This window comes from Amblyraja radiata, chromosome 32 (genome assembly GCF_010909765.2).
Source record: "Amblyraja radiata isolate CabotCenter1 chromosome 32, sAmbRad1.1.pri, whole genome shotgun sequence".
Classification (NCBI taxonomy): Eukaryota; Metazoa; Chordata; class Chondrichthyes; order Rajiformes; family Rajidae; genus Amblyraja; species Amblyraja radiata.
The window spans coordinates 11,222,568-11,233,724 of record NC_045987.1 but is presented as its reverse complement, the minus strand read 5'-3'; the positions used below and the strand labels follow the sequence as shown (position 1 = coordinate 11,233,724).

General features: G+C 43.5%; 1 protein-coding gene across 1 annotated transcript in view; it reads left to right on the top strand.

The window, feature by feature from the left end:
• The first annotated feature begins 5,966 nt into the window (after positions 1–5,966).
• LOC116990805 (xenotropic and polytropic retrovirus receptor 1 homolog) overlaps positions 5,967–11,157 on the top strand; it is a 48,530-nt gene continuing 43,339 nt past the window's right edge. Inside the window, exon 1 of the mRNA XM_033048786.1 lies at positions 5,967–6,266. Within this exon, the coding sequence (XP_032904677.1) occupies positions 6,198–6,266 (69 nt within the window). The 5' untranslated portion in view covers positions 5,967–6,197. The remainder of the gene's footprint in view (positions 6,267–11,157) is intronic.

Here is an 11,157-nt window from a genome sequence, read left to right as displayed (position 1 = left end):
TTATTTGCAAATACACAATCCACAAATATCACCCTATCCCCATTGCAGCCCTCTTGGAAGGAGCGTGTTTTGTGGGTAAAATGTAAATAGCGCATGAAGGATGCTGATGAGACGAGCCCCCACCCACCCCCACCCCCATTGCCCCCTCCACCCCCCTTGCCCCCTCCACCCCTCACTGCCAGCCAAGTGAAGTCAAGATTCAAGGGAGTTTATTGTCCTGTGTCCCTGATGGGACAATGAAATTATTGCTTTGCTTCAGCACAACAGAACATAGTAGGCATGACTACAGAACAGATCAGTGTGGCTCTTCCTGACGTCAGTCTCACCGGTTGTGCCTCGAAATCGATTGTACTTGAGTTTGACGATTGTTTTTACGTATAGTATTATCTGTTTCTTTTCAACTAGCATGCAAAAGAAAGTATTTCAGTACATGTGACAATAATAAATCTAAACTGTTTGGTGCCTGCGTGCCTTGGTTCAATGCACAGGTTGATGCAGCCACACACAAAGGGAGCCATGATGTAGACTTCAGAGGAGACAGAAAGTTCATTTTTCTGAACAATAACCGCTAGCTACTGTACGCTGTTGATACGTGGACTACCCTCAGTGGCACCTCAACGTCCTGGTGTGGTACTACCAGTGCTGTGTCCACAATGTCCACAATCAACAGGTAGGATAAGAAAATCAATGTCAGCATCCTCTCCCTGACCAGCATCTCTAGCATTGAGGCTATAACTGCACTCATTTGGTTCCAAAGGGCAGGCCATATCATTCACATTTCTAATACTAGACCACCCCAATAGTCTTGAGACACAAGGAGCAAGAGATGCTGGAATCCTGAGCAAAAAACAAACATGCTGAAGTAACTCAGTGGGTCAGGCAGCATCTGTGGAGGGAAACGGACAGACGACATTTCCGGTTGGGACCCAGCGTCACCCAGAGGATAACAGGTCTTTAAAGCCAAGTTAAGTACATTTTTCAGAACTTTGAACTTGAAGGAAATAAGATGGCATTGGAAACGTGGTGTCTCTTGCGAACTGCCTCAGTGTAAACTACTGTTCATACATTCTTGTACTTGAGTATGATTTTGCTTATATATAATAAGATTTTACTGAATAGCGTGCAAATAAATCTCACAGTGCATGTGACAAAGCACCATTAAGCCATTCAGAAAATTAAAAGCTTCAGAGTTCATGAAAGGAAAATGTGTATGCATCTCGTCTGTTGTTTGTTTTTAAGAATAACTGAGAAAGGCATTATATAACTGCAGAGTTTTCAGCCATTGGAGGCTGGTTTCAAGATCTCATCTGATGCAGGTGCCTTCCAGAGCAGCAGGGGGCAGTCTTTGCTCAGCCTACCCGCACCAACACAAACATCAGTTCTGTTTTGTTTTACAAAAAGCTGGAGTAACTCAGCAGGACAGGCAGCATCTCTGGAGAGAAGGAAAGGGTGGCATTTTGGTCGAGACCCTTCTTCGACCCGAAACGTCACCCATTCCTCCTCTCCAGAGATGCTGCCTGTCCTGCTGAGTTACTCCAGCTTATTGTGTCTATCTTAGGTTTAAACCAGCATCTGCAGTTCCTTCGTACACACTGTTTTGTTTCACTTTGCACGTGATTTGCACAATGAACCACAATCGCATCCGAGACAAAAATAACAGCTGAAGTAGATGCTGAGCAAGAAGTAGAATCACTGATTGTTAAAGGATGTTAAATGTAAAACCCCAGGGCCTCAGCTGGTAGATCCGCTGCCTAACAGTGCCAGAGCCCCAGGTTCAATCCTGACATTGGGAGCTGTGTTCAGTTTGCACGTTCTCCGTGTGTGACCATATCGGTTTCTTCTAGATGCTCCAGTTTACTCCCACATCCCAAAGACTTGCAGGTCTGTAGGTAACTTGACCTCTGTAAATTGCCTCGAGTTTGTGGGGAATGGAATAACATAGAACTAGTGTGAATGCTCTATGGTCAGCATGGACTCGGTGGGCTCAAGGGCCTGTTCCCATGCTGCATCTTTAAACTTTCTAAACTAAACTTTTGTGAACAGGTGATCGATGGTCAGCCTGGACTTCAGTGGGCCGATGCGCCTGTTTCCATGCCCTGAATCTAAACTAAACTATTCCATAATTTCAATAGTTGGCATAGCTGAGTTGTCTACTAAAATGTACTACAGCTTCTCCCCAATCCTTCAGCATCCTTCACCAGCAGTCAAAAAGATAGCAGCTAACTTATCCCATCCAATTTACACATCATCTCAGCATCAAAGACATTTCCTCATTCCTCCATTGTTACTTGGTCAACATGCTAGAATTCCCAGCAACAGCAGTGTGGGAGTCACGTTCACCACATGAACTCTAAACAGTTCAAAAGATGATCCACTTCCACCTTCCCAAGGGAAATAAATGCTGGGATTGTCAGTGCAGTTTGCCTGCTGAGAATGGAATAAGCAACTTAGGTGATATGTGACATGGTTTCATTAAAATTCTCCTAGCAGGAAATGATATAAAAAGGTGTCCATCCCCTTCACTCCATAGAGCGGAGTTTGGTTTCTCTTTTAAGAGCTGCCGGGGCGGTGGTAGAGGCAGGTACGATAGTGGCATTTAAGAGACCTTTGGAGAGGCACATGGATCTGCAGGGAATGGAGGGATATGCATCATTGTAGAGGCACATAACAATTGAACTTGGCTGCATGCTCAGCACGGACATTATGGGCCCAAGACCTGTACCCGTGCTGCACTGTTCTATGTTAAGCGTTGGCAGTGTTGGTAATTCCATGTGCAGAAGGAAGATTAGGCCCAGATAGAGCCACATGAGCAATGCGTTTTGTGTGATCCAGTTACAGTCATCTGATTACTGCATCGTGAATTCAAATCTGATTGTGGTAAGTTGCAATATGCTAGTTGTTGCTCAATGGTGAAAACTGTCTCTCTGGAATGAGGCGTTCAATCAAGGGGCGAGCTTGCATTTCTATGCAAATACCGCTGCACTGTTGCATTTTAAAGGTGCTGTCATTTGATTACGACGACATTCAAAGACTCAAGTTTGACCTGATTATAATTATGTATCGTCTCATCTGACCTGATTATAATTATATATCGTCTCATCTGACCTGATTGGATACCATTCAGAACAAAGCTTTACACTGTACCTCAGTACACGTAACATTAATAAACCTAAACCTACAATTGTTAACCACATGAAAAAGAGGCTTAATGTGTTGTTAGAGGTCCCCAGCTCTTAAATTGTGCCGGAGGATACAATTCTTATATATTATTTTTTTTTCTTGATCATGTATGAGAAGAAATCACAAAAAAATAAATATATAATGAATTATATTTCATGCTATAGATTCAAGATTCCAACAACTGCGGGAATGCTGGAGTAACTCAGCTGGACAGGCAGCATCTCTGGAGAGAAAGAATTGGTGACGTTTCGGGTCGAGACCCTTCTTCAGACTCTCGACCTGAAATGTCACCCATTCCTTCTCTCCAGAGAAGCTGCCGGTCCTGCTGAGTTACTCCAGCATTTTGTGTCTACCTTTGATTTAAACCAGTATCTGCAGTTCTTCCCTACACATTCAAGCAATTGCAGTTCCTTGTTATGAAATATCATTATAGCTAATGGACTTGTATGCTTCAACTGTTCCTTAATGTGATTTAAAGAATGGACTTGTAAACTCTCCTGGGTCTAGGCTGCAGATTACTCAAGTCCCACAAGATGTTGGTTGTCTTTTGCAGGTAAGAACTACATTGCAAACGTATTGGGACTATTCATGCACATTAGTGTTGAAGTGATCTTCCAGGTCACTTTATCATCGTGGGGTTTGAAGAAGGGTCCGAACCTGAAACACCGTCTGTCCATTTCCCTCCACAGATACTGCCTGACCTCCTGAGTTCCTCCAGTACTTTGTGTTTTGTTCAAGATTCCAACATCTGCAGTTCCTTGTGCCTGCCAAGTCATTTCGTTATGCAAACAATTGCTCAAGGAAAACCTTAGTGAGGAAAGAGAGATGAAGATGGAAAAGATAGGCTGATATAAAAGACTGAGGAAGGGTTGAAGATGAGGTCATAAACAGCAATGTGTGAGGGAATAGTGGATCTACTGATAATTTAACCATCCTGGCACCAACTCACTAAAGAAGACTGAAGCTCTCCATATTACAGAAATGTTTCAAATAAATATCGATACTTAGACAAGTGGCTCAGTATCTGAAACCCTCAAAAGCAAGGGCACAGTCTTTTCATCTTACTGAATGAGGTGCAAGAATTGACCTCAGCTTATTTTAAAATTCACCTGTTGCTACCCAGGTCTTCCCATGAATCAAAGATGCAACTCATTAAACACCAGGATAACTTATGAACCAAAACAAGACCTGGGATGTGAACTCCCAAGCAAGATCTGTGCCACAGCAGTGTCACAAAATTGACAAGGAACTGATGGAGAACCTCAAATAACATTAGCAGTGAGATACATATATGTTCTTGAAGGGAAAAGGCAAATGTATTGTTAGTTTTTTTGGCGAACTGGGCATCTTTTTCCATATTTATTGTGAATAATAAAAATATCACTATCCAACGTTTGCTGCCAAAATGCCCATTCCTCTTCTTTACCCGTCATCTTTTTGGTGGTCACAGGGCAGCCAATGCAGAAGAATTAATGTATCTGGTGGAGGAGTTGATTTCCATGGAGACATTGGAATCAAATTTCTGCTGGAAAATTGATCTTGCTTTTAATTTTGGTTTAAGATTGGCTGACACTGTGGTGAGCCCATTTAAAGCAGCACTCATCCTCCACATCGCAAGCTGTGTTTACTACACCCCATCTCTTGTTCTAATAGACCCCTTTCCATTGTTAAGATCACATCTCTCATTCTTTCTTCTTACAGCAAATGAGGTGGTTTAGAATGGGGACAGAGAATGTTGTAGCCTCTCTGGACAGAGAGAAACAAACTCAACATTTCAGGACAATTACTGTTTAAGAACACTGAAAAGGAAACTGTTTCTTCAGATCAAACCCGTCAAGTCCTCTTATTATATTAAGGACCCTGATCAAAACACTGGGGCCAGGGGGAAGGCATTCCACTTGGGTTGAATGTGCCTTCCTTTTTATGTTCAACCCCATTGTCACCGGAGCTGGGTCCAGCCAGCGCCTCATCACTGTTCACTGATTTCTAGTGTCGATGAGAGCCACAGCCACATGGAGCCACAGCATTGAAACTGGCCCTTCAGCTCAACTCATCCACGCTAACCAAGAGTCTATTTGAGCTAGTCCCATTATACAGCTGTCTGAAGAAGAATCCCCACCTGACCTGTTACCTGTCCATTCCCTCCACAGATGCTGTCTGAGATCCTCCAACATTTTGTGTTTTGCTCAAGATTCCAGCATCTGTAGTTCCTTGTGTCTCGGTTTCCCCATGTGCCCACATCCCTCTAAACCTTTTCTATCCATGTACCTGTCCAATGGTCTTTAACATCTTGTACCCATCTGTAAAGCTTCCTCTGGTAGCTTATTCCATATACCTTCCTCTGGCAGCTCCTTACAACACTTTAGTATGTTTTTTTGAACTACTCCAGAATGCCCTCCAACCTTTGCGCCATTTTGCTGTTTTGTATTCGTCATTGGACTTATTATTGTACTTATCATTACCACGTATACTGTTTATTCTGTAAGCTTCATGCGAATAAGGAATTTCACCCTGGCGTATGTGACAATAAACTAGTTGGAATCTGAATCCTCCGAATCCTTTGCCTTATTTTGGCTCAGACCGCCAAATCATTGTGCACATCTAAATATGAGGTCTTAATCAAATAATGAGCAAAAAATAAGCAAAAGTGAAAGTTAGATTGAAACAGGGCGCAAGAAGACCTGGTATTTTCTGACAGTGCTGTGCTTGCTATCTCTCTCTCTAATGCCCTCCCACTCTGCTAGTGGAGCACTCAATTATTTATTGATGGGTAGTGATACTGTTTCTGTCACCGAGCTGCCTGAAGCCAGAGAAAGGTGTCAGGGATCTGCTCGAACTTCACCGTAATTAATCATTGTGCAAAAAATTGGTACGAACTTTTCTTGTGGTACCTGTCGCCAGCTGAAACACCAAGCGGTCGAAAGACAGTGGACTGGTTCGCCTGCTTCTTCTTTTTTTCCTTTTGCTCCTGTTATGCTTTCCTGGGAAATCCTCAATGCTCTGAGTTTTTTGCAGCGATGAAGTTTGCAGAACATCTGTCGGCACATCTGACTCCAGAATGGAGGAAGCAGTACATCGAATACGAGGTGAGGACTTGCACAAGTTAATTCTCTGTATGTGAGCTGTAGGGAACAAATGCATTTAGTCCAGAGTGTTTAATTGTCATATGCACCTGAACAATGAAATTCTTATTTGCTGCAGCTTAATAATAATAATAATAATAATGGATGGGATTTATATAGCGCCTTTCTAATACTCAAGGCGCTTTACATCGCATTATTCATTCACTCCTCAGTCACACTCGGTGGTGGTAAGCTACTTCTGTAGCCACAGCTGCCCTGGGGCAGACTGACGGAAGCGTGGCTGCCATTCTGCGCCTACGGCCCCTCCGACCACCACCAATCACTCACACACATTCACACACATTCACACACAGGCAAAGGTGGGTGAAGTGTCTTGCATTGATAACATGAACAAAAATGTAATAAATTAACAACCACAATCCTAGTGCAGAAAAAACACACACCAAAGTCCATTGTGCAACCAAGGACAGTCCATAGAATTTCATACATAGAGTGCTGGTCTAAGTCAACGGGTCAGGCAGCAAATCTGGAGGATAGCGATAGGTAACGTTTCAGGTCAGGACTCTTCTTCAGACTGAAGTGATCTGAAACATTGCCTATACATGTCCTCCACAAATGCTGCCTGACCCATTGAGTTACTTCTGCACTTTGTGTGGTTTTATCCATTCCAGCACCTGCAGTTTCTAGTCTCTCCACAGAAGTTTATAGTTGCAGTTAGTGTTGCATTGTATTCAAGAACCTGATGGTTGTTGGGAAGAAGCTGTGCGTGAACCTGGTGTGAGAGGTGAGGTTATGGTGGAAGGTGACTATCGGTGAGAAACTGGCCCCAGTCAAGTTGGGGACCAGTAATGTGGAGAGTCAGTGTGTGGCTGGTGAGCTATAATCGGCACAGTGGCGCAGATGGTAGAGCTGCTGCCTCACAGCGCCAGAGACCTGGGTTCGATCTTGAACTCAGGTGCTTTCTGTGCAGAGTTTGCTTATTATCTCTGTGGGCTTCTTTCGGTTTCCCCCCGAAACTCAAAGGAATGCAGGTTTGTTCAATTGGCCGCAGTAACTTACGGCTAACATGTGAACAGGTCAGCGTGGACTCGAGGGCTTTTTCCATGCATTATCTTTAAACTAAGCTAAGCTTTAAACAAGAGTTATATGAAATTATCAATGGTAACAGAATTATCTTATTCTAAACCGCATCCTTGTGTAGGTGGCTTTTAGTATCATCAGAAGAAACAAGAAACTACAGATGTTGGCATCTTGAGTTAAAAACAAAGTCCTGGAGGTACTCGGGGAGTCAGGCAGCATCTGGGGAGAGAAATGGAAAGATGACATTTTGGATCAGAACCAGAATCAGACTGGTTGAATAGGGGGGGTGATAGCTGGAAAGGGGAGGAGGACCAAGACAAAGCCCCCAGTTCTATTTTCAAGAATCATTTATTGATGATGTTTACTAATCTGTGAAATGAAGCAATTCATCACTACAGTTGGTAATTTTTGCGAGCTAAGGTGAACAGAGTTAACAGTTAGAACTGGATTTGGATCTATCGTGAAGATGTGAGAATCAGACGATTGCTCTCACTTTTGTTCCCATTCTGAAGTCCGTGTCCAAGGGGATATGTCCCCCCCATTGGTTTGATGCATGGTTAGATGCGCTGTTCTTCAGTGACAGGGAAGTTAATCAAGTAGACTTTATAGATTAGGCTAAACAGTGCTGGTGAACATGGTGCCTTCAATCAGCAGCCTCTGGAAATAGCTGACCTGTTTCTCCAGTGTAGTTTTAAGGTACTTCAATGTGCGCAAATTGGCTGCTCTGTTTGCCTGCAGATTGCCAGGTGTTGAGGGCAAGGAGGACAGAATCAATGAATGGATTGATGTCAGGCATGTTGTAGGTGGGCTGTATTCACACCCATCTTCTTGAGACCGAGATGGACATGCCTCCCTCACAAAGAAATTAGGTCCACATTACGAAAAGAAGCTACAGAAAAAATAACACAAAATAACACAGAGCACAGACTCACCATAATGCTGGAGACACAAGGAACTGCAGATTACTTTGAGGAGATTCGTCAGTGGAGTCTGAAGAAGTCATCTGTCCATTCCCTCCTCAGATGCTGCCTGACCAATTGCTTTCCTTGAGCACTTTGTGTTTTGCTCCCCATAATGCTGGTGGGTTGCATCTGCGGACAGCTCCTGTCATGCACACGATGGCTTTAGCTGCACAGACCCCATCCCCAGCCATTTATGTTGTGAAACTTCCACCGTCAATTTGCTATTTCCACTCACTTCACTTATGGGGGTTATGTGAACCATTGAGGTTCGAGTTGTGGCTTGAGTTCTTCAGGTAGTTCAAACAATAATTACAGATTCCTTGCCTCCATCCACTACCCCTCAAAGCACAAGACTTGGCACCTCCCCATTTTAATCAGTCAGCTCTTGGAAGACTTGCAAATTGGCAGTTCAATAAACTTTGGAAATACCTCCCGCAACCTCCCTGCCTCTCAACTTCTTAAGACTTGGGATTTTGTCATAATCTTTGATTATATAGTATTGCTTGGTGGCAAATTTGCCAGTTTCCCCATTCTTGTGAAACACCTTGGAATGTTTTAACCTTTCAAAAGTACCAGGTAAATAATAATAATAATAATAATAAATTTTATTTATGGGCGCCTTTCAAGAGTCTCAAGGACACCTTACAAAAATTTAGCAGGTAGAGGAAAAACATGTAAGGGGAATGAAATAAATAATAGAGACATGACTAGTACACAAATTAAAGACAGAATTCAATTCAAAACACAATATGAGGCAATTCATGCACAGATGAAAAGGGAGGGAGACGTGGGGCTAAGGATAGGTAGAGGTGAAGAGATGGGTCTTGAGGCGGGACTGGAAGATGGTGAGGGACACGGAATTGCGGATCAGTTGGGGGAGGGAGTTCCAGAGCCTGGGAGCTGCCCCGGAGAAGGCTCTATCCCCAAAACTGCGGAGGTTGGACTTGTGGATGGAGAGGAGACCGGCTGATGTGGATCTGAGGGACCGTGAGGGTTGGTAGAGGGAGAAGAGGTCAGTGAGATATGGGAGGGGCTTTTACAAAATCTTTTACAAAATCTACTTTTGTTTATCTAAAACAGCATCTTAATAAGCATTAAATTGTGATGGACTTTTGCAAATTTGCTGGTGGCAGTTCATGAAGTCACAAAATGATCATGGTGGTTTTTAGCCGAGAATTGGTCTTGGCTTTGCTACTGGCTTACCAATGTCACCTGAATTTAGATACTGTGAAAACTGTTCCTTGTGTGGTATCCAAACAAATCATACCATACATGAGTACAACTAGTAGAAACATAGAAACTTAGATAATAGGTGCAGGAGGAGGCCATTCGGCCCTTTGAGCCAGCACTGCCATTCATTGTGATCATGGCTGATAGTCCCCTATCAATAACCCGTGCCTGCCTTCTCCCCATATCCCTTGACTTCACTAGCCCCTAGAGCTCTATCTCTCTTAAATCCTCTAACTCTCTCTTAAATCCACTTAGTAGTGCAAAAAGAGAAAAGAAATAGTGCAGAATATAGCATGACAGAGAAAGTTCAGATAGAAAAAAGTGCAAAGCTATGACAAGGTAGATTGGGAGGTCAATAATATATTCTTAGCATACAAGTGGCCTATTCAAGAACCTGGCAGCAGCAGGGAAGAGGCTGTCCTTGAATCTGATTGCAATTGCTTTGAAGCTTTTGTGTCTTATGCCCGAAGGGAGAGGGGAACAGAGAGAACGACTTGGGTGTGAGTGACCTTTGATTATGTTAACTACTTTCCCAAGGCAGCATGAAGTGCAGATGCAATTGATGGGAGGGTGGGGTGGAGGGAGAGGAGGCTGGTTTGTGTGTTCACCTGGGCTGTATCCACAACTCAATGCAAATTTTGTGGCCCCGGCCAAACCAGTTGGCAACCCAAACTGCAATGCATTTGAGCAGGATGCTTTCGACAGTGCATCTGTAGAAATTGGGAAGAATCTTTGCAGAAATTCCAAATTTCCTTAGTTTTCTGAAGAAACATGCCAAATGTCCTTACAATCAAAGTTTTGCTCCAACAGAAACTGATGGCTATTGAGACAACTTCCTGCACTGTACTTGTTCTACCCTCCATCTATCTGCTACAATACACAACCAGGTTTGAAAGAACTACAGAGCTTTGACCTGGTTCATGGGTCATGGTGTTGGTTAGCTCTGTCTGTAACACACTGCCTCTGCTGCTAATTATAAGTGGAGTTCCGTGTTGTGGGTTCTTGGAACTTCTGGCATTTTGTCCTGCACGCCTCATTGGATCAACATTGGGCAACTGCGCAGTCAGTAGTGGCAGAGATCATGAAGCCACAGATAGTGGGTGAACACAGTGCTGCTGCTAATGCCCGTGAGTGCCATGCATTGAACTTCTAGCACAGCACCAAGTGTTGGAGGAACGCAGTGGGTCAGGCACAATCATTGGAGGGAACGTTTTCGGGTTGACAACTTTATTCAGACAGTTTGTAAAAAGGAGGGGGGGGGGGGAGAGATACAGCTGAAAAGAGAGATGGGTAGGGAACAAAGCCTGGCAAATGATAAAAGGATACAGGTGAGGCGGGTTAGGATGAGGGTTCCATGAGGATGTTGATGTATTCAACACAATGGAGGGGGAACCACTGAATTGGCACGTGAGGTGCCCTACATTACTGTCATGAAGAAATACAACTGAACGAATCAAATGTCTTCATAATATTCAGCAATTACATTAAAGTTTCCTGCACCAAAGAAAATGCCGCAGGGTCCACACATAATGAAAACCCCTCATTGGTGGCATCATAAATTCAAAGAGAGAAGCTATTTGGTCTATTATGTTCAACTTGTTTCAAATGAAAGGTTTGTCAAA